At 58.6% G+C, this 24,967-nt stretch overlaps 1 protein-coding gene across 16 annotated transcripts in view; it reads left to right on the plus strand.

Moving 5' to 3' along the window:
• OBSCN (obscurin, cytoskeletal calmodulin and titin-interacting RhoGEF) overlaps positions 1-24,967 on the plus strand; it is a 245,238-nt gene that overhangs the window by 210,306 nt on the left and 9,965 nt on the right. For 14 of the 16 annotated variants that reach the window (XM_082379271.1, XM_082379281.1, XM_082379279.1 and 11 more), the window contains 20 exons: positions 129-329; positions 455-537; positions 816-989; positions 1,765-1,921; positions 2,259-2,375; positions 2,459-2,623; positions 2,730-2,888; positions 3,042-3,219; positions 3,805-3,918; positions 9,498-9,665; positions 10,140-10,242; positions 10,592-10,721; positions 11,530-11,638; positions 21,071-21,297; positions 22,079-22,170; positions 22,498-22,619; positions 23,160-23,272; positions 23,429-23,597; positions 23,748-23,835; positions 24,279-24,479. In XM_082379271.1, the coding sequence (XP_082235397.1) occupies positions 129-329; positions 455-537; positions 816-989; positions 1,765-1,921; positions 2,259-2,375; positions 2,459-2,623; positions 2,730-2,888; positions 3,042-3,219; positions 3,805-3,918; positions 9,498-9,665; positions 10,140-10,242; positions 10,592-10,721; positions 11,530-11,638; positions 21,071-21,297; positions 22,079-22,170; positions 22,498-22,619; positions 23,160-23,272; positions 23,429-23,597; positions 23,748-23,835; positions 24,279-24,479 (2,870 nt within the window). Of the gene's footprint in view, positions 1-128; positions 330-454; positions 538-815; positions 990-1,764; positions 1,922-2,258; positions 2,376-2,458; positions 2,624-2,729; positions 2,889-3,041; positions 3,220-3,804; positions 3,919-9,497; positions 9,666-10,139; positions 10,243-10,591; positions 10,722-11,529; positions 11,639-14,736; positions 14,780-17,936; positions 19,829-21,070; positions 21,298-22,078; positions 22,171-22,497; positions 22,620-23,159; positions 23,273-23,428; positions 23,598-23,747; positions 23,836-24,278; positions 24,480-24,967 lie in introns of those variants that run through there. The other 2 variants (XM_082379280.1, XM_082379278.1) reach the window with 2 other exon arrangements.

A 24,967-nucleotide genomic window follows, 5' to 3' on the forward strand; every position in this document is an offset into this window, starting at 1 on the left:
GTTCTAGAACTTCATGGAATCTCAGGATGGCTGCTCCTTCTCCACTTAATTCCAGAGGCCTTGTAGCCTGGGGCCTTGGGAGGCCCACTGGCTCCTCTCCGGGTCTGACTCAGTGACTTCCCCCCCAGATCTTTGACATCTATGTGGTCACGGCTGACTACCTGCCCTTGGGGGCTGAGCAGGATGCCATCTTGCTGCGGGAGGGCCAGTATGTGGAGGTGCTGGACTCGGCGCACCCGCTGCGCTGGCTTGTGCGTACCAAACCCACCAAGTCCAGCCTCTCTCGGCAAGGCTGGGTGTCTCCTGCCTACCTGGACAGGCGGCTCAAGGTACCTGGATGGCTGGAAGGGTGGTCCTGGGGTTGTACCCCGCTTCCCCATGAAGGTGGGAGCCTCGCCCTGGAAGGACAGGCTAGTGCTCAGGCTGTCTATGACCCTCTCCTGTCTCTCAACAGCTGTCACCTGAGTGGGGGCCAGCTGAGGCCCCTGAGTTCCCCAGGGAGGCTGTATCGGAGGATGAGTACAAGACGAGGCTGAGGTGAGGGACCACCAGGCAGGAGCTGTGGGAAGTTGGGTTCCTGTGGGGGGACTCCAAGATGCTAATTACACGCAAATCCCCTGGGGCTGGCCTCTAGCCGGCGGGACCTTGCCTGGAAACTTCGTGTGGTGGGGCTGCCTGTTGTGTGAGGGTGCCCTCCCTCCACCAGCTTTCCAGGCCCATTCTGAAAGTGGGCAGCAGGATGCACGTGACTTGGAAGTGCCCGGTTCAGCAGCTAAGCTCCTGGGTCTTCCCCTCATGGCTGTCTCCCCACCCAGCTCCATCATCCGGGAGCTGCTGAGCTCGGAGCAGACCTTTGTGGGCAAGCTGCAGTTCCTGCAGAACCACCACATGCAGTACCTGGACCGCTGCCCCCACGTGCCCACGGCCGTGGCCAGCCAGAAGGCAGTCATCTTCCGAAATGTGCAGGACATCAGCCACTTCCACAGCAGGTGGGCATGCAGGGTGGGCCTCAAGGCTATTCCCCGGTCTGTGTGTACACGCATGTACACACGCACATGCTTAGACACACACTTGGACACACCGTTCACATGTGTAGACACATGTGTGCACGTACAAGTCATACATGCACAAGACACATGCCTACACACACGTGGGCACACACCACACATGTGCATACACACGTGGATGCTCACACTTGCACATGCATGTACCGACAGGGCTGTACTTCAGGAGAGTGGGCAGGAGTCGAGAAGAGACAGAACCTTTGATGACTTGATTCACCCACTGGTGCACCACACACCTGTACAAGGACACACATGGCCCCAGGCACACAGGCACGTGCACCTGGCTTATCCCCGGAAGTGCCTGTGGCACACCTACCCACTGCAACCCAAGTACACAGACATACCCCAGAAATGTGCGCACACACGTACATGGGCACACACAAGTACATGCACATACCTGCACATGGACACACAGCCCTTCACATGTGGGCATACATGTACATGGCACACACACGAATACATGTACACCCACAGACACGTACTCCCTTACGTGCTTGCACACCTGCACATAAGTGCACGCCCTGAAATACCACATATGCGTGGTCCTCACAGCCCAGAACACTCACTGTCATCCACAGGAACCCGGCCCTGGGCAGGAGCCTGTTTCTTCCCAAACCTGAGGGTTTGGGGCTGGGTTGTGGGTCGTGGGTGAGGGTCCTGATGTCAGCCCTCACCTGACCACTGTTCCCCTCCATGGCAGCTTCTCACAGGAGCTGCATAGCTGCGACACGGATGACGACGTGGCCATGTGCTTCATCAAGAACCAGGCAGCCTTTGAGAAGTATCTGGAGTTCCTGGTGGGCCGAGTGCAGGCTGAGTCGGTGATGGTCAGCATGGCCGTGCAGGAGTTCTACAAGGTGCCCCTCTGCCCGTCAGCCCTGCCTCCACTCACCAGGCTTGATGCTGGCTTCCAGCTCTTAGATCATCTTCCCTGACCCTGCTCAGGCCCCACTTCAGCCTGCCCAGGCCCCCTGGCCCCTAGCTTAGAAAAGCGGGCAGGGTCCCCCCCAACCCCAAGCTCTGCTCACCTGTTAGACAACGACACTGGCCATCACCTGGGGCAGCGGTGGGGCCCACCTGGGGAGGAGGGTCTGTGTGTGGGACCCCGATCCACCAGCTTTGGGGCTCTGGGGACATAAGCCATCTGGAGGCTGTGCCCCCCCCGCCCTGAACCCAGCCCTGCGGTTTCCACAGAAATACACTGAGGAGGTGCTGTCAGCCGCAGATCCTTCGCAGCCACCCCCGCCGTCCCTGCAGCACTTCCTGGAGCAGCCGGTGGAGCGGGTCCAGCAGTACCAGGCCCTCCTCAAGGTAGGCAGGGCTGGCCAGGGGCTGCGGGGCCACCCCCGTGCCCAGCCACCCCAGGTCTCGCCCTGACCCGCAGTCTCCCCCAGGAGCTGATCCGCAACAAGGCGCGGAATGGACAGAACTGTGCACTGCTAGAGCAGGCCTACGCAGTGGTGTCGGCCCTGCCGCAGCGTGCCGAGAACCAGCTGCACGTGTCGCTCATGGAGAACTACCCGGGCACCCTGGAGGCTCTAGGCGAGCCCATCCGCCAGGTCTGGGGCTGCGGGTGCAGTGGAGGGCCTGGGCAGGTGGCCAGGGCTTGTGGAGGGCTGGTCTCCAGGCTGGGCCTGGCTGACCACAGGCTCACCGCTCTCCCAGGGCCACTTCATTGTGTGGGAGGGGGCACCGGGTGCGCGGATGCCGTGGAAGGGCCACCACCGGCATGTCTTCCTGTTCCGCCACCACCTGGTGGTCTGCAAGCCCAGGCGGGACTCGCGCACTGACACCTTCAGCTACGTCTTCCGGAACATGATGAAGGTTTGCAGGGTGCCAGCGGAGCCTGGGTGGGCAGAGGGAGGCCATGCAGGATGTGCGGGCAGGTGGAGGCTGGTGGCCGGTCCTGCAGCCCTGTCCTGGGTGACCATGGCTCAGCCTGAATCTGGGCAGTCAGCCTGCGTCCTCCCCCCACAGCTGAGCAACATCGACCTGAACGACAAGGTGGAGGGCGATGACCGTGCCTTCGAGGTTTGGCATGAGCGGGAGGACTCAGTACGCAAGTACCTGCTGCAGGCGCGGACGGTCATCACCAAGAACTCCTGGGTGAAGGAGATCTGTGGCATCCAGCAGCGCCTGGCCCTGCCCATGTGGCGTGAGTGCCTGGGCTCATGAGGCGAGGCTGGATGGGAGGCTGAACCTTTCAGCCTGGCTGTCTGGCTTGGGGGCACCCAGGTTGGCAGGTCCTGAGCTCTGGCGCCCTGCCCCCACCTGGGCAGGCACAAGGGAAGGGGCTCGATTCTGGGGCAAGTGACTCACTCTACCCTTGGTTAGCCCAGCCTCTCGGGAGCCCTTAGTCAGAGTGTAGGGCTGGCCCTGACCAGAATTGAGGGGAGCCTCGAGGTTCACTCAGGGCTTTCCAGCACAAGGCAGGTGCCCAGACTGTATTAGGGATGTGAAGGGCCCAGAAGACTTGGTTTTGCTTCCTCGCTTAGAACAGGAGAGAGGATCCCATTTCAACATGCCCTCTTTTTTCACAGTCCCTACCACTCCCCAGTATACAGACAAACTGTGTCACTCACCCTAATGCCCATCCAGGCCCTAGTGTGGTACTATGGACAAAGGCTCACAAGGGATGGTATCTGTTGCAACCACACCCTTGGTCATGGGGCTCTGGCCCTGCCAGGTGTGCACCTGAGGGGACGGGTAAGTGCTCCAGGCCCTGCATATGTATCCCCAGGCCCCCCGGATTTTGAAGAGGAGCTGGCCGACTGCACGGCTGAGCTGGGCGAGACAGTCAAACTGGCCTGCCGTGTGACGGGCACACCCAAGCCCATTGTGAGCTGGTACAAAGGTAGGCCTTTGGGGGCCAGTGGATTCTGATCTTGCAACAAGCAAGAGCTGCCCAGAGGGAATCAGGCTGGGCAGGGGGCCAGGGATCCAGGGTGGGGTCTGGACACAAGAGACAGGCCTCCTGTTCCAGTTGCCTGCTCCTGAATCAAAGACAGGCTGGCCAGTGTGCACAGGCGGATGAGGTGGGGCAGAGGCGGAGGCTGCTTAGCTATGCATCGTGTTTCTGACGCAGTGGCTCTGCCCACCACTGAATCTCACTCATTAGCTCTCTCATTTGACATGTTTGTGCTGAGTGCCCAGGTACCATTCCAGGTGCAGGGAAGGTGCAGTGAACAGGCAGATCAACCTTGTCCAAGGAGGCTGACCTTCTAGGGGAGGAGACAGATGACAAGCACATAGACAAATGCGTAATATTTGTGACCAGCCATAGAAATAAGGCAGAGTGAAGGGCAGAGAGTAGCCATCATGCAGACATGTTGGAGGAACTCCAAATAGGCAGTGAGGCTCCAGGAGGACAGGGGAGGGGGAGGCGCTGAGGCAGGTGTAGTGGGGAATGAGGCTGGGGAATGCTGGGCCTTGAGGGCTGCCGTGTGGGTCTCAGATCTGACTCTGTGTGTGATGGGAACCGCAAAGTTTGGGGGTCCCCAGGAACACCGAGTTCAGGAGCCCAAGACCATTCTCACTGGACACCAACTGCAAGGTTGGGGGTCCCATAACCACCTTCAGGTTCAGTGATTCACTAGGACTCACAGAACTCAGCAGAGCCGTTCCACTCAGGGTTCTGGTTTACTGCAGTAAAAGGGAAGGGGTGGGGTCCAGTTGGGGATCCAGGTGTGGTCCAGATGTCCCCCCAGTGGAGTTGTGTGGACATGCCTGTTTCTGTCAGCACAGATGTGTGCCGTCACACGGAGTGTGGCCAACCAGGGACACTCACTTGTTGAGCCTTGTTGTCCAGGGTTTCTGTTGGGGCATTCACGTAGGCTGACTACCTGCATGGCTGACCTCAATCTCTGGCCCCTCTGAGGTCAAGCTGATGCAGTACGGCCTAAAGCGCCCACCCTAAATCACAGTGTGGCATAGACCATCTGGCGTGGTCCAGGTTCCCAGGTAAACCAAGATACTCTTAATTAGGCCTCACCTGGCTGGCAGGTAGGTCTCCTCCTCCGGGCTGGCAGGTAAATCCTGAATCCCTAGTTCAGTCCCAGTAGCCAAGTCCAGTCCTGGTTTTGGAGGAGCTGTCCCAGGGAAGTCAGTCCTCCTGTCCTGCTTGTTCGAAACCAGCTGGGGCATTTGTTCACCCACGAATGGCTAAGAATGGGTCTGGAGAAGACATGCAGGGGCATTTTGCTGGGACATGAAAGAGGGGCCGTCCCAGTCCCACTGTCAGAGCTTCAGGCCGGAGTCAGTGGAGCAGCAGCTGGTCCCCCGGAGCAGCCTGGGGATCATCCTTCTGGAATCTGTGGGGTCCTGGGCTCTGTGGAGCTCCCTTCCCAGCTGCCTCACAGAACCCATATGTAGTGCAGCTCCATTTCCCTGCCACCCCTTCTCACACCCAAAACTTTCACCTGTGACGGTGGGTCCAGAGAGACAAAGCCATTCCATAAAAGTTATTTAGAAGTAAGAATGAGCCTCTCAGCCGCCACCTTTCAGCTGGGCTGCCCCCAGGAAAGTGTGCCCGCCGGGCTGCGTCTGAGGGGAACGAGGGATTCACCATGCCCAGGAACAGTCAGAGTGGGATCCCAGGTTCCCAACTGTATCCAGACAATCCACTGTCCCTTTCATCTTGACCGTTACCCTGTGAGCAGCTTGCAGGCTTTGACCCCTCTGAGGACAGCTGTGTCCAGTGAGTAGAGGAAGCAAGGGACAGTCAGACGGTCAATTCCTGCTGGGCAGCTTCTGTGACAGACGACACAGGTTCTCAAACTGCAGGTGTTCCAGGCAGCATACACAGCCATGTGGTGTGGCCAGAGCTGGCGGTTCACCGACCTAAAGCAGCATCACAGTTGGAAACACCACAGAGGGCCCTGAGAGGCACCCATCTGCCAGATGGGGGGGGTCCACCCCAAGTGATGTGCACCCCCGTCACCTCAGAGCCTCTGTCTTGGCAGTCCCCTGTCTGGCATGCACTGGAGCTCAGTGCCACGTGCAGTGCAACGGCTCCACACAGGAACCCTGGTGGGAGCCCTTTCAGTGGCCTCACTTTGCCTCCACGGTTCATGGACCCAAGGAAGGGTGTCTTCAACCCACCTGTCTATAGCCTGTTAAGTGTCAAACCACATAGCCAGGGCGTTCACAACATCTCAAGGTCAGTGAGCACATAACCTTTGCCAGGAAAAGTAACATCTGGCAGGAGAAATCAGACTCACCAGCCAGCAAAATGTCATTCATTTGGCGGAAGCTTGAGTGTTGGGGGAGAGGGCCAAGTCCTGATCCACCATGCCCCCCCCTCCCCCCCACCCAGGGGCAGCCAGCAGGGAGCAGAGAGCACCAGCGATGTGTATGAGAGATCATGCCCATGCGAATGCAGGGACCTCTGGTCTTGGCCCTTGCATGCCAGCAGGAAGGAAAAGCAGGTGGCTGCAATGCCCAGGACTCACACCAGGAGCTGTTAGCCTGCACAGCAGACCCTATTACAGCCACCCTGTCCAAGTCAGCTGGAGCCACAGGACCAGTGACTGGATTGGGCTGGTGACAATCTCCTGCCAGCCACCACTCTCTCTGGCTGTTGATTTTGGACTCGGCCTCTCTCGTTACCTTGGCTCCTTTCACATCACCCAGCAGGCCTGGAACTTCCCTTCTCCTCCTGCGGTTCTGTTGGCAATCTTGGGAAGGGATAGGTTGCTGGGCTGGAGCTGGTTACGTGCTCTATAGCCACCTATCCAAGTGTAGGGTGTCCCCACCCTTGTGTGGAGCAGGGAATTCCAAACAGCAAACATCAGGGTCCAGAGGTAGAAGCCACAGTCACAGCACCCTGACTTGACCCCAAGGTGACATTACTTTTCCTGCTCTCTGGGGACCTTGCTCACATCCCATCAGTGGAATTAGACGCCTGTGTCCAGCAGAGCCATCAAAATCTAAGTTCTCCCCCTGCCTGAGGTGCCTGGCATATCAGATGGGCATGTAGGGCCTCTGGTTCCTCTGGGCACAGGGAGACGAAGGCCCACTTCTGATTATTTTTCTCTTAAACAGAGGTGAAGGTGGAGGAGGAGGAAGGGGCCAGGGATGGAACAAGACACACTTCCATAGCTCAGTAATATCCAGTGTTTTGGGCTCACTCAAAGCCCTAAACGGGACAGCAAGATTGGCACTACTGATCCCATCTGTTTTAGCTTCAGGGACCCCTTGACTTAAAAACCATATCACATTGTTCTGAGGGGCTCTGTGCCCCTTGCCTGGCTGGGGTTTAACTTGCATGGTGGTGACCTTTTGGATGGGGTCCACTTAGCAGGGGTTTCCACTGGCCCAGAGCCATGGTAACATCTCCCATCCTCTTTCTGGGTCTTCCCATAAGGGCTGAGTGAGTTCTCCAAGGAGGCAGGGCCACCTGTCAGGAAGCACTTACATCTCTTTGGATCACCTTCTCCAGTGTGTCACCAGCATTCGAGACACCATCCAGGTGCCATGAGCCCATGTGCCAGCTATTGATGGTTCCCCGTAGAGGTTTGTCTATATCAGGGAGTTGTCCCGAGCCAGGGTTCACAGCAAACACTGAGATCCTTTACTGTTAACTCTAAAGGAATCCTGCACGTGATTGGTGCCCATGGCTCTCATCCCTGAGTTCTAGCCCTGCTCCTGCCTGCATTCTGCCCATCAGGATTGGTGATGGCTCTCTCTTTGCACCCAGTGTAGGTGTGTGTTTCTGTGACTGGGATAAGAAGGGAATGGAACCTTCCTGGGACTCAGCATGAGTTCTAATATTTGCTGGGAAGTGGGGCTGACCTGAGGCTGAACCAGCAATGTCCCCGCTGCCAGGAAAGAGTACATCAACCAAGGCACTATCCAAGTGTCTGTCTTTGAACCCACTTCTCAGTGCTCAGATTGCAGCCACCTGCCCAGTTTCTCGCCATTCACAGCAAATAGCTGTTTCCTGCCCAGCTGACCATGAAGTGTGGTCAGTATGTTCACCACTGATTCCCATGGACCTCCCTCATGTTCTGTTAACTGGCCCACGGGCCACTTTCTTTCTCTTTTGGGATGCTGTGTCTCTGAGAGGTATCCCTTCCTTGCTGCCAAAATTGCAGATCAGAAACTGTGAAGGGTCTGAGATGTTTCTTGGCTTGCAAGCCAGCAAGCCAGCCTGCCAGCCAGATACAAACAAAAGACACAAGACCCCAGGTCAGAGACAAAGGCTGTTTCTCACAGCAAAAGCAGCATGGGCTGCCCATGCCTTGATCTCCACATCCAGGGACCAGATGTCAGCTTCATGCAGTGGGTTTTACCACAAGAGAGAACCCCCAAGTTTTAGGAGATGCCGAGCTTTTCTGGGGCTACTGGCACATCTTCCCATCCTTCCCTCCAGACCGAGAAGTGACTTATGGCCCTGGAAGACAAGCAAATGTCTCATAGGGAAGGAAGGTGAGGGCTTGTCTCTGCTGCTCTGGATGGCTCCTGGGGTGTCAGTGCTGGCAGTAGGTGTCTTTGCCCAGAGGATCTGACTGTGCAGGAATGCCAGCAGTCCATGGAGAACTGTCTTCTGACAGCAAGATGAAGACTGAGAATTGACCACAGATTGACAGTGTCACCGGTAGCCTTGCCAAGGGCTGTTTTGTGTGTGAGGTGAAAGCCAAGAGGTGTGGGTTTGGGAAAGGATGGAAAGGGAAGAACCTGGAGACAGAGAGTGAGAACAACTCTTTCCTGGAATTATCATACAGGGACACAGAAAAATGAGGTGGCAGCTGGAGGCCTTTGGGGGGATATATTTTTAAGTTGTTTCTTAAGGTTCCCTGTGAATCAGAAGTCAAGATGCTGCTTATGAACTGTTATAACTTAAACAACCTTGTTCAGAAAGTACAGAGCTATTGGAAAGTGTTCATCTATGAAATTTTACATATTTATGGAGGAAAGAATTCTTTGTAGCGAAAGATGCACATCTCACCATCCCTCTCCCAGGAAAGAAATGTGTTACAGCTGGACATGTTAGATGGGCATTTGGATGAGGGTGATTAAAGAAATGGGTGGTGTCCGAGTATGTCTACTAGGTGGGGTCAGGACCTTGGAGGCCGCCGGACAGTTGCAGAATCATTGGCGAGGTGATTGAGGGTCTGGTTATCAGAAGGAGATATCCTCTCCTTGGGTTTGGGTCTCCCAGCCCGGCCCCTGCCTCCAGCTAAGAGCCTGCCTTTAAGAGGCTACACTGTGCCCAATGAGGTCTGGGGAAGTAGATGGGGGGCGGTGCGCCACGTCTCCATCCAGGGCTCCAGGTCAGCTTGGCCTGCTAGACCCCTGGCAGGGAACCCACACTGGCTCTTGTGTTATAGGGGCAGCCTCCTCCATCAAACCCTGCGACTGTGACCCCCAGGCGGGCCCAGTCTCTTGTCCCTGATGGGGTTCCCTCTGTGACGGCCCTCCTCTCCTTTCCAGATGGGAAGCCAGTGGAGGTGGAACCTCATCACATCCTCATTGAAGACCCTGATGGCTCGTGTGCCCTCATCCTGGACAACCTGACTGGTGTCGACTCTGGCCAGTACATGTGCTTTGCAGCCAGTGCTGCTGGTAATGCCAGCACCCTGGGCAAGATCTTGGTGCAAGGTGAGCCCTGGGGGGAGGCCAGAGTGTGAGGGCCCAGGCCCCACCCTCTGGGCATTGGAAGGGTATCAGCCCTCATGGGGGGGCACGGGCCTGTGGATGGAGCTGGCAGGGGGTGGGTGTGAACGTCTTACTGAGGTCGGGGGACTCACTGGTGGGGGTGGGGTCCTGCTCCGTCATGGTGTCTCTCTCTGTCTCTGTCTCTCTCTGTATCTCTATCTGTCCATCTCTCTGCCTCCATCTCTTTTTTGTTTCTTTCTCTGTATTTCTGTATCCATTTCTGTGTCTCTCTCTTTCTATCTGTCTCTGTCTATCTCTGTCTTTTTGTCTTCCTGTATCTCTGTTCCTCTGTCTCCATCTCTCTGTCTCTGTGTCTCTCTCTATCTGTCTATCTCTTTCTCTCTGTGTCTCTGTCTCTTTCTCCATCTCTCAATCTCTCTCTCTCCCCCCTCTCCCCACATTCCCTGGACCCTGCAGTCCCACCTCGGTTTGTGAACAAGGTCCGGGCAGTGCCCTTTGTGGAAGGAGAAGATGCCCGGATCACCTGCACCATCGAAGGTGTCCCACACCCTCAGATCAGGTGGGCCAGGCAGCTTGGGGCTAGGGTGGAGGTGGGCAGGTGGGCCTTCCCTGGGGCCATCCTGCCTGCCTGAAAAATGAGGGTGGGCAGCCTGTTCGCTGGGTTGGGGTAGGCTGGACACAGAAACTCAGCCTTTCCAATGAGAAGCGGGCACGATGGGGCTGCAGCACATTCTGAACACAGCTCTAGCTGCAGCAAGGACAGAGGATGTTGGGTGGGTGGCATCCAAGAGGGATGTAAGGGATGTCCTCTGTAAGGACATCTGCATCTGCGGGGTGGGTGAGGGGAGGGTCCTGAGCATGGGGGACCTGGGGAGACCCCACCTGACCACCCCCGGGGTTGGCTTTAGATGGTACAAGGATGGGGCCCTGCTGACCCCTGGGGGCAAATACCAGACCCTGAGTGAGCCCCGCAGCGGCCTGCTGGTGCTGGAGATCCGGGCAGCTGGCAAGGAGGACCTGGGCCTCTATGAGTGTGAGGTGAGGAGGGTGGGCCCAGGGGGAGGGGGCTGAGGGGACCTGTCTTGGGGATCCTGCCTGGTTACCACCATTCCTGACCACAATGAGAGAGGGGAAACCAGACCATTGTCACCCACCATCCATGACGAGGGGACACCAGGCCACTGTCACCCACTGCCCATGATGAGGGGACAGCAGGCCACTGTCACCCATTGTCCATGATGAGAGAGAGGACACCAGGCCACTGTCACCCACTGCCCATGTTGAGAAGACAGGGACCGAGGAGGCGGGCCCTGGGTGGAGCCCCCTCAGTCCTCGTGGCCCGGGGGGACCGGCAATGGTCTGGGGGAGGTGTGTGCTGGCTGTGGTTCTTCCTGGCTGCTAGCTACTGCTGCTGCTGGCAGCCTTCAGGGGGGACGTGTGGTGCCTGCTCCCCATGGCAACTCTCAGGGAAAAAATGGACCCGTGTCAGCTCTGGACCTGTGCTGTCCATTTCGGTCACTGTTGTCCACGCACAGTGATTTAAATTTAAATCAGTTAAAGTTAACTCTAGGTGAAGATTCACTTCTATTTCAAGTACTCAGAGCCCACATGGCCACTACACTGGACAGAGCAGAGAGTGTCCCCACCATCACAGGAAGCTCCTGGTCAGTGCTGGGGACACAGTGGCTCGCCTGGTACCCTTTTCCCTGTGGTCAGGCTCTGCAGCTCTAGGAACAGCCGTGGTGGGCCCCCCATGCTACAGCTGGCCTGTACAGCCTCAAAGAGACTGCCCAGGCCCCTTGGGGAGCCACGGGCTCTAAGTGGGCCTCTGCTGTCTGCCCTGCAGTTGGTGAACCGGCTGGGTTCCAAACGGGGCGGCGCGGAGCTGTTCATGCAGGGCCCGGCGCTGCAGGCCCGAGAACAGCAGCACGTGGGGCAGCTCGCTGCCGTGGAAGGTGAGTGCTTCCGCTGCCAGTCGCGGCCTGGGCTGGACCCGCCATATGCCTGGGCAGCGCCAGGTGGGGTGAAACCATCAGCGCCTCTAATCAGAGCACACTTCCTGGATGAGGGGAAGCAAGGACGGAGGAGGGGATTCAGAGGTTGAGGGGCAAGCACTGGTTGCCAGTTCCTGACTGGAGCAGCATGTATGTGGGCCGGAGGAGGGTGGGCTGTGAACCCAGAGCCTGGGAAAGGCTGGAGGGGCAGTCCGAGGGGGTGGGGGGGCGCCCCTAAGCCCTGCTCACCATCCCTGGGGGAATAACAAGTGCCTATAAAGGCCAGACCTGGGTCCTGAGCAGCCTGCCAGGCAGTGGTCAGAGGGGTGTTATAGGATGGGTGGCAGGGATGGTAGGAGGGACGTCTCCGCAGAAGCAGGCTGCTGGATCCCAGTTTGGCTCCTGGGAGAGGGAACAGGTGTCAGGGGCCTGACCCTTCCACACTTGGTGGGGCTGGCTGAGGAAAAGGCAGAATGCCGTGGCTTGGCCTCCCTGGCCTGGCCTGGGCCAGGCTGCAAGGGGTCTGGGCTGCAGAATGGGCCTCATTAGGGAGCAGTGTGCTCCAGGGCAGGAGGTGAAGGGTGGCAAGATGCCTCACTCCTCCACTCACGCTTGGCTCCAGGATCCCAGCTGGGCCCAGCCCGGGGATGGCCCAGGGCAGGCAGCAGCCCCAGGGAGAGTTTCTCCCAGTCTGAACTGCCTCACCTGGAAGGGGCTGCCAGGACAGATGCTGAGCCTCCCATCCTCGGGGGCATGCAAGCAGAAGCTGCACCCAAAAAGCTGGTGGAGCTGCAGCTCTCACAGTAGGATGGGCTGGGATATGTGTCCTCCCAAGTCCTGAAAGTTGGCTTCTCTGATGCCTTGAGCCACCGGATCAATCCCTCCCAGGGCCCAACGTGCAGGGGCTGCTGTCTCTCTGGACCCTCACAGAGTCGGCCACCTGGCGCCAGGAACTCAGCCTTGGGGCCTTTGACGCCCTCTAGGGACTCTTCCTTCCCTCGTGGGCAGGGGTCCTGTTCCTCAAGCCCCAAAGGGCACTGGTCAAGCCGGTTCCCATCGGAGGGCCCCATGGCATCTGCCGGCACCTCTATCCTGCCCTGTGGCATCTTACGTCGGGCAGAGCAGGGCTCAGCGTGCACCTCAGCACACCCTCTCGACTGGTGACAAGCACATCCTACAGAGCTATTTACTTCATTGTCATGATGGGTCTCTGTCAAGGTCCCGTGGACGCAGGGTGTGGAGGAGGGGTGGCCCACCTGTGTCGGAAATGGCCTTCGTGCCTCATGAGGAGAGGCCAGTCTTCACAGACCCTGGAATTGGAGCCCGCTGCCTCCTGCTTCCTAACCCTATCCTGCCGCTTCATCATTAACCCGGTGGTTCTGCAGCCAGAACGGGCCCTGGCTGGCCCTGTGGGGTGGGGCGCTGCCCTTTCGCTTGTGAAACCGTGCAGGGCCAGGAGCCACACTTTGCACAGCCGCACTCCTTCCACAGCCAGTACTCACTGGAGCCCAGAGCCCATCTGCTGGCAGGTTAGGTCAGGAACAAAGGTGCCAGGAATGTAGCAGCCCACAGGTGCCCTAGCCACCACCCCCAAAAGCAACAGAATGAGGCCCCTGTCAGGGAGAATGAGGCAAGGAGCCCTGGATCTCTCCTCTCACTGCTTGGCCTACAGGCCACAACAAGTTGGTGCTCTCTGGGCCCAACTAAGTCTAAACACACAGGATATTTTGGCTGGATCCCATTCTCTCTTCCAGTGGACTCGCCTCTCTCCAGGAGGCAGCTTGCACAAGCACATACAGGCACACACACGTGTGCATGCAGACACACACATTAGCGTGGACACACATATGCACACACACAAACATGCACAGTAAATGTGGCTCCCAAGTGCCATACAGACACAGCTAGTACATTTAATTCACGTTCATCTAATTGGAGACAAGGTTAAAATACTCACAGTCATCTAAGGGAAGTTCTTTTTCTATGTGGCACTGCAACAGGGCAGAAAATCCCATCGACCAGGGACTAGGAGGCTGTGTGCCCTAGGCCATGCCACTTGACTTTTCTAAGCCTCCCCCTCAATTTTCCCCACAGGATGGCGAGAGGGACTGTTGAGAGGTATGGGTGCTGGTAGCTGGTGGGTTGCCTGCTATCCAGCTGGGCAAGGCTGGGAGAGGCATGTCTGTGCCAAGCCTGACCCTGTCCAAAAGCTACAGAGGAAGAGGGCTCGAGATGGTGGGGAGTAGTTGCTGCCAGGTCCCCAATGGGTCCCGCCCTGTCCCTGGGACGCGGGCCCCCTATCAGCAAAATGGGAACCACAGGCCGTATCCTGCTGGCTCCAGCGAGGAGGAAAGCTAGGAAAGTCAAGAGACAATTGAATTTGTGGGGTGCTCCTATGGGAAGACCTAGGTTTCCCTGCTCCCTCAGAGCTCAGGACCCTGCTCAGGCATCCTCAGGTCACTCCCAGAGGGACTTCTGTGGCCTCATGCCACAGAACTCAGATGTGCTACCTCTAGGACTCCGGAGTCATTCTGCCCTGGAGAGACGCCCTTTGGTCTTTAGATTTTTTTTGTGACGTAGGCACCAGCCATCCCGGTCCCAGTTTGGCTATCAGCCATAGGCCATTCCTTTTCCCTCTCTAGGCCTCGGTTTCTATGAAAAGTGGAACTTCAGGCCTGACAAATTCACAGGGCTCCCTGGGCACATGGGCTGAAGGAAAAGCTTGGATTTCTGTGTGGGCAGCCTAGACAGAGCCCTTACTCTCCTTGAAGCTCCTGCAAGAACCCCTCAAGAGGGATTCTTCCCTCACGTGGGACACACTGTTATCACAACTCCTCGTTCCCCAGCCACTCAAGGCAGGCATTGTCACCTCCATTTCAAAGATGAGGGACCTGGGACTCTAAGCTGAGACCTTCCTACCAGGGGCACACAGTCAGGCAGGGTTTGGATCCAGTGCCCTAAGCTGAGCAGGTTACTACACTGCCATGCCACTCAGATAGCTCAGCCCCCAAACACCGGCTGATCTGTAACCCTCGCTATTCCAACTGTTTTCTTTGTAGTCACTGAGCAGGAGACTAAAGTCCCCAAGAAAACCGTCATCATGTAAGTGCAGGCGTGTTCCTAACCTTCCTTCTGACTGCAGTGCTCCCTGCATGCCCACTAACCTCCCTGGAGCTTGCCTGTGTAGCTTGGCCCCTTGCTTGTCTGACTGCTTGCCCACATGGCCTTTGTTCACCACGCAGACTGCCAGCACCTTGCGGATACTCCCAGGGCATCCACCTCCCCCTGGGCCCTTGGCTACCTTCACACTTCAAAGCTGTCTCTTCCAGGGTCTAAGTACCCCTTTCATGGCCCCGTTGCCTCAGCAGGGTAGACTTACTCTGTGTACGTCACAGTGGCTCACCCAGGGCTTGGACCCAGAATCATACCAGTTAGGGGGAAGCAGGGACTGAAAGCTGCTTCCCCCAGTGTACTAGAGGCAGAATGCTACCCTAGGATACCCTAGGGCATTGTCCAATGGAACTTTCTGTGATGATGGAAATAATCTATATTTACACAGCCCACTACAGCAGCTACTAGCCGCACGTGGCTATTTGTCGAGTGTGACTGAAGAACTAGATTTTTAAATGTATTCGATTTTCAACAATTTGAATTTAATTAAAATAGCATAACCATAGTGAACAGCACAGCTCTGGGGCCCTTAGTGGTCTCCAAACTCAGCCCTCACTAGGAAGACGGGCACATTGAGGTTCAGGGAAGAGAGGAGGCTTGCTGAGGGTGGTTCGCAATTGCACGCCAGCCGAGAACTCATTTCCTCGGCGCCACACCCACTGTGCCATTCTCCATCCTTCAGTGCCTTCAAGGCTGAGGAAAAGCCACGCATGTTGTTGATAATTAAATAATACAAGAGGTCCAGAGCTAGGTGAACCCACAGAAGGCAGGATTGGTTTTGACCTGGATAATCTGGAAGGACTTCTAGTAGGAGATGTGTGAAGTAGATGGGTGGAAGAGCTTGTAAAATCCAGGAGGAAGAAAGACTATGATTTCCTAAAGCCAGGGGACTGGGAGGCTCCAGGATGGGGAAACCTCTTAATTCCGCATAGGCGTAAGACCTCCTATAGGTGCCTGCAGGTGGTGATATTGCTGGAGAATCCCATCTTGATAAGCTCCTGGGTTAACCCTTCCGTGACTTTCTCCCTTCTCCCCCAAAGCCGATTGCCACCTCCCAATAGATGGGTCTGCCTGGGGCAGAAGTAAGTCCCATCCCTGGAGGTATGCAACCATACCAGAGCTTTACACAGATCACCTCTACATTTCATGTACGAGGGGAGCATTGTTATTTACATTTTACGGAAGACAAAATGAAGGAGCAGAGATGGGGCCAGGCAGCCCCACTGAGGAGGCATTAGGGTGTCCTCGTGCTTATGGGAGGCTGGACTAGGTAACTCCCAAGGCATCCTGAAGTCCAGTCTATTCCAGGCTTAGGGAGGTAGCAACCCTCACCCTGCAAGGAAGAGTGTACCCCTTCATCTTGAGGAATGGAGAGAGGCAACTGCCTGGAGCAGCATCCCACCAAGGGCTCCACACATTGCGCCTGCGGCACAATGAGGGGCTATGGGGAGCCAAGGGGTACCAGAAGGAAACGGGAGAGACACCCCTGCCACCTGGCAGCCTCAGGTGCTGTGCCAGTGGCCTCAGAGCAGGGTGCCTACATGCCCTCGTGGGGGCAGCAGTGAGCCGAGCATGGGGGTGCATTTAGGAGGAGTGATCCAGCTGTCCAGTTCCACTGGACTCACTGTCTTGGCTTAGCAAATCAGGCAGTGTGAGGCCAGCAGATGGGGCCTTGCCCAGGTTTGGGCAGTCTCTGACCCAGGGACAAGCCTAGTGCCACTGAGCCTTGTGTGAAGCAGGAAGGCAGGCCTGTGGCCCTGAGTAGGCCATGTCTCCATGCCTCAGCTTCCCCAACAGTTAAGGGGGCATGGCATTTCCCCTTTACCAGGTGAGGGCCAGAGGAGGCAGGATCTGTACTTGCTATGTACCCCAAGGTGTGGCCACACATCTCTGGGCCCATGCCTGGGAGTAACTGCTCCTGGATGGAGCTGTGAGTTAGACAAAAGCAAAGCTGAACAAGAGACAGACAAAGTCCTAGTCATTGCAGGCAGCTGGTGACAGCACTGAGTTGTCACCATATGCATGCCGGGTCCCTCTGCCTGAGCCCGAGAGGAAACGCAGGTCCTGGGGCCCAGGAGAGCTGTGTGTTACTAAATGCGTTCCTGCTCCCTGCCTATTACTCATTTCACCTTCAGTACCTGGCAAGGTCAGGGGTACTGGTTGGCATAGGAAGGCCTGGGCTGACTGGTGGGCTTCTGACTCTTGGCTCTGGGCAAGTTTCGAGCCCTTTTCGGCCTTGTCTGCACCTGTAAAAGGGGGTCAGACCCATCCCCCAGAGTTGCTGCAAGGTCCCTGGCCAGCGCCCCATGCACACTCACATGCAAATGGACTTGAGTTCTATCTCCTCTTCCCCTTCCATCCCCTTCCTGTTTTGGGAAATGGAGCCCAGGAGGGAGGCGGACTTGTCTGAGGTCACACAGCCCATGACGGCCAAGCCATGCCTAGAGCCAGGTGTCCTTGCCGGGCCTCACATCCCCAGACCGAGAGGCCATGAACACAGGCCACAGGTCAAGACTCTGACATTCCTCCTGCACCTGCGGCATCAGCTGCCCAGCCTGTCCCTAACCGAGGATCACTGAGGCACCTGCCCTCTGAGAGGCCCTCTAACCCCCACCACCCTCCTGCCATGTTACAAAGCACAAAGCACTGATGGGATCAACAAGGAGGGCTGTATGGCTTGCACCCCTTCATTAGCTCTGTAAGGAGGGCTGGTGTCTCCAAAATGAGACAGCCGTAAACAAGGAAGGGAGATTGACACGTGACGTTACAAACCAGTCTGGGGTTTGGAGGTACCTGCGTGATATAGCATGGGCCTCCCCTGATGCCTCAACTCTCATTTTGAGATCTGTACACTAGAGCCTGAGGTTGGCCAGATGAGACTCTGTGCTTTGTTTCTTTGGTTCTCTGGATGGGGATCTGGAGATCGGGCTCAAGCGCATGTGTAGGAGTTAGTTTATGCAATTTCACCACTTGCTTGCTTGTACACTAACCTGATCTCTCTCGCTGGCCCCCGAATGTGCTGATGGCAAGGGCGCTGGGTGAGGCTGTGGGTCTCTGTGCCTATCTCCTCTCGGTCCTCTCCCCACAGAGAGGAGACGATTACCACTGTGGTGAAGAGCCCCCGTGGCCGACGCCAGTCCCCCAGCAAGTCTCCCTCCCACTCCTATCACCCTGCCAGCCTGTCCAAGCCAGGCCTGTTGGCCCCTGAGCTGCTGCACTCGCCAGGGGCCAGCCAATCCTGCAGGCCCGAGGCAGAGCCAGGCTGGAGGCCCACTGTGCCCACTCTGTACGTGACGGAGCCCGAGGCCCACGTGTCAGCCCTGCCTGGGGGCACTGGGCCCCAGCCCAAATGGGTGGAGGTCGAGGAGACCATTGAAGTTCGGGTGAAGAAGACTGGCTCAACGGGCGCGTCTCTGGCCAGAGAGACGCCTGGCAGCTCGGAGGGGCTTCTCTCCACACTTCCTGGCAGGATGCCTGGAGAAGACCCCAATACAAACAACTCCAACAACAAGCTGTTGACCCAGGAGCCCCCAGCAATGGTCAGTGTTGGCAAGCCCCTAGTCTTCCATGTGGAAACGGGGCCAGAGACCCCTGAGCTGTCCCCTCCCTGGGCTGCTGAAGAGGAGGTCCCCCTGGAGGAGATGGAGGAAAGAGGTACCTACCAGACAGAAGAGCCCCTGAGTGCCGATGGTCTTCAGGGCCGGGACCCCAAGATCCTCACACACAACGGCCGTGCGCTCACACTGGCTGACCTGGAGGATTATGTGCCCCAGGAAGGGGAGACCTTTGGCTGCAGCGGCCCCATGCCCGGTGCTTCTGGTGACCCGCCCTGCGAAATCTCAGTGCTTCAGAGAGAGATCAGCGAGCCCACCGTGGGGCAGCCCGTCCTGCTCAATGTGGGGCTCCCGCCAGGTTCCCAAACCTCCCCTGGCTTCTTCACCCGCGTGCCCAGCTCCCGGGAGGCGTTTCCATCAGGGCCGCAGGACCTTGGCCCCAGGGGCGTCTCCTTCTGCTTTCAGGAGGCCCGGGCTGGAGGTACCATGTCCCGGAAGCCGTCCTTCTGCACTCAGGTTCAGCACTCTGTGGACAGTGGCCAGAGCAGCTTCAAAACGGAGGTTTCCACCCAGACGGTCAGCTTTGGGACAGTGGGGGAGACTGTCACCCTGCACATTTGCCCGGATGGGGACATGGACCCTAGCCCCTCCCAGGGCTGAGGCCAGGACCCTCAGGAGCTGGGTGGCTAGGGTTGAGATGAGAGACTCTTGGGGCTGGGACACCCCTGACTAAGCTGCCGTGGTTACATGGGGCAGCAGAAAGAGGCAAGTGGCTTTGGGGCCTAGGACCCTGCCTGGCACCAGCATCAACTCACCTCACAGCTGCCCTGGGTTTTCAACTCAGGAGAGAGTCCCAAAGCTGGCACCCCTTGGACACGTGTGCTCTGACCCTGCCCTGGCTCTCCAGCAACTCAGGACACCTCCCTCCCCTTCCTCCCTGGGTGCTTCCTACCTCACAGGACTTGGTCTTCAGCTGAGGACATTGCACGCATCTGTGATCTCAGAGTGTACCGAAGCTGCTCTGAGAGCACTGGCCGGAGTGACTACTCGCAGACTGCAGCTCTGGGTTCGGGGGCTCCAGACACAGGGAAGGCACTTGGGCATCTTTCCTGCTCCGTTCATGAGGCAGTGGCTGCCACATGGGCCCTGTCTGCCCCAGCTTAGGCCCCCGTCCCAGTGGCCAGGCCTGGCACAGCCCTGCCTCTCACCCAGGCTGGGGGTTCCAGCCTGCCTCTCGATAGGGGGCTTCCCCCAAGCCACATCTTACGCGTGAATGTTTTTTCTTGGCCTCCAGGAGGCCTGTGTGGGGCCCAGCTCTACAGACCCTCCTAGGCCTTTTCTACAGGGTGGACCAGGGTCTCTGAGTGGGAAGCAGCCCCCGTCAGTCGACCCTGATGATGCTAATAAACTGGTTCCTTGCACTGCCTTTGCTCTGCTCTTTTGTGCTTCTCCACCTGGTGACTCCGATGACTCGGGAGGGGGGGGCCCTCCTGGCCTGGTCCTGGAGACCAACCAGTGGACAGCCCAGGCCCTTTCCATTGACAGCCCTGGGTGGACGCTCAGCATCGACCTGTGGGTCCTGGCTAGTCCTGGGGATCCTGGGTGGAGACGTGATAGTTCACCTGTCCAGCTTGCTCACGTGGGCTGAGGGGCTGGTGACAGACAGGTGCACACAGTGTGGCTGGGGCAGCGCATAGTGGTTGCTCCTGCTGGGGGCCTCCTGTGCAGCTGGGTCCGTTGTCAGGACAGACATGGGGGTGTCATGTGTCAGGGGTCCTGATGACCTCCTTGGAGTGGGGAAGACAGGATGGTTGCCCCAACGCCATAGAGGGCAAACAGATGGCAGCCTGCCCAGTTGCCTCTTCAGCCTGATGGGCCCTAGGATACAGAAGATCAACAGGAGGGAGGCTCTGGGGCAGGGGAGAGCTCCATAAAGGAGGACCTTCTAGAAATGGAATGGTGGGCATCTCTGAATGGCCACACAGGGGCTGGCAGCCAGGTGGAGGAGGGAGCTGCACTGAAGGCTGAGGGCAGGAAGCCGAGACACAGGAGGGTCTGAAGGTTCCCGGGGCAGGGACCAGGTGAGAGTGTAGTGGTCTGGGTCAGGCCAGGCTGCAGGTGGAAGGGAGAAAGCTGCTGGGTGGAGGACAGGGGCTGCCCTGGGAGGGCAGGAATGCAGCCTACCCTCTGAGGAGTTCATGGCTCCTAATTTGGCATCTGGCTGTCCCTAGCTTCCCTAGACTGTGGGGCTGGGTCCCCTTGAGCCTGGGTGACCCAGTACCCTAGGATCCAGAGTGGGCTACAGGGCAAGGCCAGCCCCAGGATGAAGGGATGAGACGAGCTGAGGCTGAGGGGCCACCCAGAGTGATGGGTGGGAGTCCAGGCCCAGCTGCCCCTATAGGAACTGACATTCTTGTGAGGGCATCTGTGTTACACCCTGCGGGTGGACCAGTCCTGAGCTTGCTGCCTAGAGTGCCATCTCCCCTGGCACAGTCTCTGGATCCCTTCTTCTCTCAGGGTCCTCCACCTTCGGCCCTTCCTGCACCCAATGGGTGGCTGGAGCAGGGAGGTGGGAAGGGTGGCCTGGGGTTGGCTCATCTGGGCAGTATCCCACTCCCCGGGCTCAGGCCAACCCTTACTCCTATGCGTGGACCTGCCTCTCCTACAGATGCTGCCATCCCACCCCCAGATGCCCTGGGGCAAGTGGACCAGGAGAGCACATCCATCCAGAGGACAGTGATGTGCCCTGAGGCTCCGGGACCCACCACAGGGGAACATACCAGCCCCGGCCCCAGACCTGGGGGGCCACCTGGACTCCAGGAGGCCGGCCAGAATCCCCCAGGAGTGGAGGCTGGGGATGCACCTGGTGAGGCCTGGCAGCAGGCTGAAGGCAAAGTACTACCTGCTCCCAGGACCAACCCCACCACCCCTAACCTCCCCTCCGTTCTGACACCAACCTTGGTTAATTTGGGTGCCCATCCCATGGGGGTGAACTAGCAGAGCCTAGGGACCCCCAACATTCTGATGGCTCCACATGTTGGGGACGCTGGACAAGGCCCACCCCTCACTCAGCCTGTGAAACTAGAGGGGGGGATGGGTTCTGGGAGGTCCTTCCCACCCTGAGCATGTCTGTCCCAGGAGCCAGAGGCCTCCTGTGGTCAGCCCTCAGGGGACAGCTTGGGTACCCTGTGCTCCTGGGAGGGTGAGGAGGAAGAGGAAGAGGAGGAGAAGGGACAGAGAGAGTGAGAGGGGGAGGGGAAGGTTGTGGGGAGAAGGAGAGTGAGGAGAAGGAGGAGGGGAAAGAGTGAGAGAAGGGGAGGGGGGAGAGGAGGGGAATGGGAGGGGGAGGAGGAGGAGGAGGAGGAAGAGGAAGAGGGTGAAGAAGGGGAGGAGGAGGGGAATAGGAAGGAACAGTAAGTGAGCGGTGCCCCAGGCAGACCAGACCCCTGGGAATGTGCTATGGGGCCCCTCCCCCCAGCCCAGGGGGCTGAAGTGCACTTGCACGGCTGGAGCTCTAGGTTTGCGGTCACGGACCCTGTGCTCTTGGAGCCCCTGCTCTGCCTGTCCTCCCCTCCTCTGGGCCCTGGAGGTCGATGCAGAGGCAAGTCATGAGGGATTGTCTCCAGCCCTATCCCAGGCTCCGTCTCACTGGGCCCCTTGCCTCCCACCAGGCGAGCCCCGGAAGGTGCCGCAACCTCCCTCCCACGAGGGCCTGGAGCAGAACTCTCGGGCACACGCTGAGGTCCAGGAACGCATGGTGCCCATCCGGTAACTTCCCCAGCTGGCTGGGGGATGAGGGGACATCCTGGGGGCAGGGTCGGGCACGGGGACGGGAGAGTAAGGGGTGGAATCACAGCACCCCTGCGCTCTCCATACCAGGCCCACCCTAAGCCCAGGGGTGGGGCCGGGAGGAGCGGCCACCCCTGGGGCAAGGGAAGTTGGGGGAGCTCCCTTCTCACCCAGGGCTGGGGCCCCTGCCTGTACATCCCCTCCCAAAGAGTCTGCTGCAGCCCCCATCTTATCTTGAAGCTCTGCCTCCCATACCCCAAAAGTGGAAGGGTGGGGCAGACAGCTAACTCCACTCCATGGCCCCAGGATGGAGGGCGCTGCCTGCCCCAGGGCAGGTGCAACAGAGCTCTGGGACATCCACAGCCACGTGTTCACAGAGACGAAGCACAGGACATATGTGTACCAGGCCAGCGACATGTGTGCCACAAGTAGGTGGGGGCCCGGCAGTTTACACGTGTGCCCGCCATGCTCTGGGCAAGGGGAGACATTTGCATGGAGGGGCCTGCAAAGCCACCTGGCATGTCCCAGCCTTACTGTGGCCAGGGCCCCTGCTGCCCTGCTCCCTGCGTCCCCTCAGAAGGCGTCACTGGGAGGGGAGATGCAGGCAGCAGTGACCTTTTCCCCACTCAGAGTTAGCATATTCTGTGCGGCCTGCCCTCAGAGAGCCGAGGTTGAAGCAGGAGAGACAGGGGTTAGACTGAAGGAAGCACTTCCGGACCATCAGGGGCGTGGGGGGAGTCAGGATGGGGTCACCTTCACTTGGGAGGCAGGTGGGCTCTTTCACCCTGGGGTATATCTCGGGGCCTCTCTGCCCACCTAGGGTACCAGGGCACACCTGGGGTTACTGCCAGCCCACCTGGGTCTGGGTCTCTGTGAATGTAGGCTGGGGATCAAAGATTTCAACACAGGACAGGCTGTGGTGGGACAGAGCCAGGCTCCTTCCCAACGGCTCCCTCTCCTACCCCCAGGGCCCCCATCCATGCAGGTCACCATTGAGGATGTGCAGGCCCAGAGGGGCGGCGTGGCGCAATTCCAGGCTGTCATTGAGGGCAACCCGCAGCCCACAGTGACCTGGTATAAGGTAGGGACAGGCGTGGGGTGGGGGCCTGCCTGCGAGAGGGGTAGTGTGTGAAACCCCACTGGACTGGACACAGCACTCTCTGAAGGTCATGCTGGGCCGTGGTGCTGGGGTCACCCATGGTGGGCTGATGGCCTCCCTGCCCTCCTGTGTCTCCAGGACGGTGCCCAGTTGGTGGATGGCCCCCGGCTCAGCCAGCAGCAGGAAGGGACCACATACTCCCTGGTACTGAGGGATGTGGCCCAGCATGACGCTGGTGTCTACACATGCCTGGCCCACAACGCTGGTGGCCAGGTGCTATGCAAGGCAGAGCTGCTGGTCCACGGGGGTGAGTGGGGGACCCCTTCCCAGGCCTGTCCTGGCTCCATGCAGGCATGTGGGGCTGTGGGGATGGGGGTCCTGTGAGCTCCCACAGGCTCGGGCACTATAAAGTTGGGGGACAGAGGGACGGGGTGGTCATCTTTGTTCTCACCTACAGCTTCCCCCTCCCTGGCTACAGGCGACAGTGAGCAAAGCTCTAGGAGGAAACTGCACTCCTTCTACGAGGTCAAGGAGGAAATTGGAAGGTATTCCCCGCCCCCCATCCCAGCCCCAGGAGCCTCACCCGCTGGACCCCCAGCCCCTAAGACCCTCATCCTCAGCCTCCTGGAGTTCCTACCCCAGAGTTTCCGTCCAGGAGCTCCCAGCCCTCCCCGCCACTGCACCCCTACAATCCCCACTTCAGCACTAGCAGAAGCCCACCCTCCCCCCTGGAACCCCGCCTCCACCGAGTACCTGCCTCCTCCAGCCCTCACCTTCTGGAGCCCCTGCCTCCTGCGAACCCTACCTCTTTCCGGAGCCCCCGCCCGCAGAGTACCTGCTGCCCAACACCTGCCGGGAATTCCGCCCCCTCCAGTATCCACTCCCCCAGCCCCTGCTCTCCCGGAACTTCCCTTCTCAGGAGCTTTGCCCCCTTCCAAACCCCGTGCCCCAGGAACCCCACCCCCAACGCGCTGTCCCCTCCTCCCAGGGGTGTGTTCGGCTTCGTGAAGAGGGTGCAGCACAAGGGCAACCAGATGTCCTGCGCCGCCAAGTTCATTCCCCTGCGGAGCAGGACACGTGTCCAGGCTTATCGGGAGCGGGACATCCTAGCAGGGCTGAGCCACCCACTGGTCACTGCACTGCTGGACCAGTTTGAGACCCGAAAGACCCTGATCCTCATCCTGGAGCTGTATCCCGTCTCACCCCAAGGGTGCAAGGTGGCGGGGGGAGGGGGATGTGCCCCAGACACACAGAGGTCCGGAGGGCTGCGTGGGGCCTGTGGTTTTGGTGATCCCAGCCCTGCCTGCCTCATGGGGGCAGCCCGTAACGCTGGCGTTTCGATGCTTTGTGACTAACCCCCTCCCCGCCCCTGAACACGCTGCACAGACCTCATAGCTCCTAGGCCTTTGGGCCAGGAATTTGGGCAGGGCTGCGTCCAGAAGGTCCAAGACGTGCCCCTGTGGGCTCCTCCTGCTCTCCAGGTTGCCTTTCCAGCAGGAAGTTTGGACTTCTTACCTGGCTTCTGCAGGCCCCAAGCGCTGACGCTTCTTTGGATGCCTACCCATGCTCCAAGGAGGGGCACACACCCTACCGGATCCATCTGCCACTCGTGGCCCCGCTGAGGGTCTCTGAATGTCGTGTGTGCTCACCACACCCCGACCTCCCCAGTCAGCGTCC

The sequence above is a fragment of the Balaenoptera borealis genome (genome assembly GCF_965194805.1).
Source record: "Balaenoptera borealis genome assembly, chromosome: 2".
In the NCBI taxonomy this organism is placed as follows: domain Eukaryota; kingdom Metazoa; phylum Chordata; class Mammalia; order Artiodactyla; family Balaenopteridae; genus Balaenoptera; species Balaenoptera borealis.